The sequence below is a fragment of the Pygocentrus nattereri genome, chromosome 24 (genome assembly GCF_015220715.1).
Source record: "Pygocentrus nattereri isolate fPygNat1 chromosome 24, fPygNat1.pri, whole genome shotgun sequence".
In the NCBI taxonomy this organism is placed as follows: domain Eukaryota; kingdom Metazoa; phylum Chordata; class Actinopteri; order Characiformes; family Serrasalmidae; genus Pygocentrus; species Pygocentrus nattereri.
The window spans coordinates 8,981,130-8,987,129 of record NC_051234.1 but is presented as its reverse complement, the minus strand read 5'-3'; the positions used below and the strand labels follow the sequence as shown (position 1 = coordinate 8,987,129).

The following is a 6,000-nucleotide window of genomic DNA, read 5'->3' as shown; positions in this document are numbered from 1 at the left end:
TCTCTTACCCCTCTCTCTATCTCTCTCTATGCAGTTCTGTGTTTAGGTGTGTAAGGCAGCGAGAGCTCCCTCAGTGGTATACGGGTGTTATTACAGCAACGTCTGCGTGTTTATTCTGAGAGCTGAAGGTCCAGAGAAAGACCTCCTGACAGAAACCTGCTGTGATTCAGTGTCGCTCAGCAGCTCCTCTGTAATGCATCCAGCTCCTCTGTCGAGAGCTCTTAGTGCTTTTTGCACTTTCAAGTGCTGCCCACACACTGACCTCTCAATAAAGTAGCCTTGCACTTGGGCTGCCCCATCTGCGCTGGGCGGCTTCCAGGAGAGGAACACGTAATCCCTGTTAACATCAGAGCACTCGACCTCCAGGGGGGATCCAGGAGCTCCAACCACTGCAGCAGGACCATCTGAAAGAGAAACAGAAATATACTGAATATCCTCACTACTGACATGGGCATCAACTGCGCACTCACAGCCTGTATAATCTCCATGAAAACCAATGAGAATAGAATGGGACACATCACGCCCATTGAACAGTGTGGGCTAGCACTAGCACGACTGAGATTTCAGGATCCTCAGGACATCACCCCTCCTTCTTGCCAGCAATTAGCAGAACCATAAGTCAACTTTTAGTATGCTAATTCATAGAGAAGCAGTGAGGCAGCAGCTCTGTGGTCCATCCAGAAAGCCTACTAGTAACATCTGTCTTTCTCTCCCTACGTCTGTAAATATATAAATATATAGTACACTGCTTGTTGATTGTTGTTGTTAGTGTAATTTATCCATATAATGATCATCATTATATTTGATTTTCTACAGTAAATTAAAAATAAAAATGTTTCGCACCGCATATATTTGTTTTATCATTTCATATATATATATATATATATATATATATATATATATATATATATATATATATATATATATATATATAATACTGTTTTTGGATACAGTCGTACAGTACTACTAAATCGTGTCAAGGAGACGATGTCACGTGACCGCTACAAAGAAATTATGCGGCAACGATTTGTTGACGGCTTATATCATAAAGTTTGTCAATTTATTTATACACAAATTCTGCCCTCTGTTCCTTTTCAAGAAAACGGCCTTAGTTAGACAGATCCCCAAAACCCAATCTTGACCAGACAAGACATGATCCCTGAGATGATGTCATCAAGAGGCATGGCCAGCAGTGCATGTTCTGTCCCAGCGCTTCCAGCCAGCCAACTACGAGTGCGTTTTATTTACACAATGAACAATGCGCAAGTCATTTCACCAAGCAAACACCAAGAAATGGGTTGCAGTTTTTCTTTCGATGTTAATAGGTCAAAATAGCTGTCAATCAAAACGACATTCAGCCTTTCGACTGATCCTCCAATCATCTTGCAGAAGCTCCGCGTCCAGACCCGCCCACAGCTTCATTCACCTCAGAGACTGAAAGGGTTAACTCAGCTCTAACTCTGCTCTAAGCAGACTTTGCAGCATGCATAGCTACTGTCCTTGGCAGTTTTGCACAAACAACTTGCTCCTCTTATCGGGACAACATTCTGTCCAGAACCATTTGTTCTCTTTCGTAGGTAAGATTATCGTACACAGAGCAGAAGCCCCCCTCCCTTGGGCAGTTCCGGTGGTCCGTGAGTGTCAGCTTAGCATTTCATGACTGTTAGACAACTTATTTGGGTCCATCCTGTTTGCTTGTACGCAACAGGGCAGGACGTGTTTGTATAAAAGAAGGAGTGCCCTTCTTTCTTTGTGCAGAAGACTTAATAAACTCTTTGATTGATTAAGAGAGTCGTTCTGTCTTCCTGCACCGAGCGCTCCCGCTGCAACTGAGACTTTTCACAGGACAGGTGATCCACTCTCTGGTTCCTCTTCATGAACGGACCAAAAACGGCCGGTCCTTTCAGAGACGCTCCTTCAACGCATTCCTTCTCATTACCAAGACAATAGGTGTCATCACTTCACAGCAGGGGAGTGGGCAACATGGGGGCTGGTTTCCCTTGTGAAAATTTTCGTAGCTTTAGTCATTCTAGTGCTAGAAGGGTATAAGGCCCACAGTATTGGGATGTTGTTAGGCAGTGGAGCTGCGTTTTCTGGAGTGATGGAGCTCCATCCAATACCTTTGGGATGAACACAAATCCTCACAGAAATATTCCAACATCTAGTATAAAGCCTTCCCAAAAGGATAGAGGCTGTTACTGCAGCAAACGAGGACAAACTCACTTTTAATACACTCCGGTTGTTTTCACACTTAGGCCCAAAACATACTTCACGCAAGGATGTGAACACAGATGCTTCGTGCCATGCAGACAGGGTTTCAGACATAGTTGGATTGAAAATGTGTCATCACGCATTTCAACACAATGCAAATGTGACTTGCAGTCTGGACGTCAGAGCAAGGGGGCGCAATAATGACAGCCTAGCCTGACCAAGTGGTCTTGTATGGCCAGCGTGCTTTCTCAGGAAGGGTGTTCATAGGCATAACGCAAAGGAATGTGGTTCCTTTAAAGTATTGTATCACTGCCCAGCAACCATGGACCACTGAATGAGGAGAACGTTCGGTCACCTATTTCTGTATACTGCGGTCATTTCATGAATTTTAAAAACTTTTTATCGTATAACAATGAACATATGATGACATAGCAATGTTTAATACAAAACTTTAGCTTTGTAAGTACTGTTTGGTCACCAAATGACCACCGTAAGTCTTATTTAGCATCAATACAGCAGTGCCCTCTTCACCTACTAGAGCTGAATCTCAAAGGTCTCCCTGTTTCCTACATAATGCACTACATGGGGGTTTAAATACTGGATCTTGCAGCCCAACAGAGCAAAATACAGCCAAGAAATAGTCATTTGGGACTCAGACACATCCACACTCGATACATAATGCATTGTTTGGCTGTAGAGACAAGAATTTCTAAACTTTCATAGCTAGAACACTATTTAGGGAATACAGAGCCATTTGGGATTGATGCAACTTCTGACTAAATCATGGACGTTTGGAGCTTGTAAAACATTCAAGTGATATTTTTAGACTTTTATTCTGCTGTTTTACAGTAAATCACACTGTAGGTACTTTAATTCAGGCCTGTGAAATCAATAATGAAGTTGTTTAGTCTGTTTGTTATCTTTTAGCCTGTTAGCTAGCTGACCAGCCTAGTTCTAATTAAGAACACAAGTTTTTTAGCCCTTCAGTTTAACCAAAAATCAATATACTCAGTGGTTCATGCGTCAAATATTATTTCATTAATAGCAGAAATACACAATTCAGTTGTTATGAGGTGTCATAGGTGTATATATATTGCGGATTTTACAATGGCTTTGAAAGCGGCTCAGCCAGATTTCAGAACCAGAACTATCCATTTTTATAATTAAACATCAAAACTATGATTCATTATCGCTTTTGAATTTCAAGAGAAAAGGTAAAGCAGCTCACTCTTGTGTACTGTCCATGTTTAGCCGTTGAAGCAGAAGGAATAGCAGTAGATCCCTCTATGATTTGTCCTCTAGCGCCCTCTTCAGTACTGAGTGTTTTAACCACCGCAGTAACATAAGAATGCATGGTGAGTTTGCGCAGAATGACTGAGCGTTTGCAGTGCATTGGCCAAGCACTGTCATTTGTGTTTGTGTTCTTGTGGCCTTATACTTGAGTCTGCACCAAGGACCGATTCTGGGCTTGTTTGGGGGGGAGGGGTTCATTATCGCTGTTTTGCTTTCACCTACAAGAATTCCATTAGAACTGATTGCATAATTCCATCACACTTCTGCTTGTATGTTGTCATTGCCAGCACTAACCGTCTATTTGCTGCTTTTATTATCTTCCTTGGATACAAACACCTAAGCAGTGAAGAGCAGCGCTTTTTGTTCATGACAGTCCATTCCTGCCATCACAAAGTGTGAAAAGGGAAGTATCATAATAAGTCAAAGAAGTCAAGCTACAAAAAATACCAATCATGCAGTCTAAACATGGGAGTGGGAGCGGAGAGTTTCCACACATGCAGCGGACCCCAACAGAGTCGCTTTACGGACCAGAGATTGGTTCTCTGGACCACTCCTGGGCTTAAAAACATCTAGACCAAACATACCGAACTCACAGAGCAAGTGGACCTGGGTCTGGAAAAAAGCTCTATCATGAAAATGCCCTTATTTCAGAAATAACACTGGAAGAGTAGATGTCTATAAACTAGGCCCTACCTTACAGACCCACTTTATAGATAAATTCATAGACACACCCCCAACCTCATCTTCATCTAGCACCCAAAGGGCTTTTTATCATTAATTGATACTGTCTTTAACAGTTTATAATTTCTTAGCTTTATCTAAAATTATATTTTGTAGTGGTCAATCAGTTATTTCCGTAACACTTTCTATGAATGTGACATTTGTATGCATCTATAAACACATTCCTAACATTTTATAATGCATTCATAAGGCGTTCATAAACATGTCTATAAATATTTATAAAAATACACTACAGATTAAAGCCATGCTTATTATGCATTATAAATTGTTAACACAATGCATTATAAGTACTGTTCATAACCAATTATAAGAGCTTGTAAGTTGTATTTGTCCGCTCTAAGTAAAGTGAAGTGTACTATACTGTACTAAAGCCTCCTCTAGGGTTAAGAGTGAGGCTTCAAGTTGAAGCATTTACTGAAACACTAAAACACACACAATAAAGCACATTACAGGCTTCAAATGTCAGAGTTTAAACTAGTGCTGCCATCAGCGTTTTACCCAATGTGGGAAAGTGAATATACACCACCGTTAGCCTGGCACTCACTTAACACTGCATATCCAATAGAAAGCTAGCAGAAATTAGCCTTACTGTATTGTAGTGTAGTGTTACAGAGTGAAGGGCATAAATAGACTTTGTATGTATCTTTACTTTATTTCACTTTTGGCACTGACAGTATAACATGTTATTAACACTACTTATAATGCATTATAGTAGCAATTCATAATATATAATAATCATGGCTATAACGTGTAATTCAGTGTAATTAATTTCTATAAATATTTATAACTATGTTTACAATACCTTATGAATGCATTATAACTGTGAAATATATAAATGTGTTCATAGACATTTACAAACATGACATTCATAGAAAGTGTAACCGGTATTATAAACACCCATTACACAAATGGATGCATTAAGAATTCCTGAGGTGTTAACCAATCCTGACGGCTAGCCGCTGACCTAATAAAATAAATAATAAATAAGCTAACATTAGTGCTTAGTGTAACTCTGACCTCAACTGTCAAAGAAAATCACAAAGAAACAATAATTCTATCTTTATTCTGCACAAAATGGACACCACAGAGAAGTTTTTATCCTTTTAGCCAGAGAAGAGAAGACAAACTGATGTAATGCAGCTAGATAGACAGTAAAGCAATATAGCTGAAGTTTATAGCTAAATTTAGCTTTTAGCTTGTTGTCCTCTGAAGAGATATTTCTGTGTTTTGAGTACTCCATCCTCTCCACTGTAAGGATGATTTGGAAACAGTTACGGCAGTAATACACCTGCATTAAGGCATTCAGCTTCCCACAGTTATGTTAGTGATCTGCCTCCTGTGTCTATTAGCTTGCTAGAAAAACAACAGTGAATGCCCCCCAAATACCCCACAAAGCAGTTGTAGGCAGGGACTGAAACATAATAAACGCTGCCTGCAGAGGTTTTTCAAGTTGACTGTTTTTTGAAGGTAGTGTAGATGTATCCTTCACTGCTATATGCATCCCATAAGTGCCAATGTAGTTAGGAAAGAAATAGCAGAAAACACCAGCATGGTGGAAGAGAGAGGCTGATTTGTGAACAAATCCTCACTGACTCATTGTCTAAGCCACTTCCCCGCAGAGGGTGCTGGAAGGCAGGAAACACCCTGGATATGCTGCCAGTCCTACACAGGGCAGACATACAGACATACACACTCACACCTAGAGGAGACTTTGCCTGCCTGCATGTCTTTGGACTGAACCAAAGCACCTGGAGG

At 40.5% G+C, this 6,000-nt stretch overlaps 1 protein-coding gene across 1 annotated transcript in view; it reads right to left on the bottom strand.

Moving 5' to 3' along the window:
• Positions 1 to 6,000, bottom strand: part of myom3 (myomesin 3) — a 109,849-nt gene that overhangs the window by 56,827 nt on the left and 47,022 nt on the right. The window contains exon 11 of the mRNA XM_017695793.2: positions 263 to 404. Coding sequence (XP_017551282.2) covers positions 263 to 404 — 142 coding nt within the window. The remainder of the gene's footprint in view (positions 1 to 262; positions 405 to 6,000) is intronic.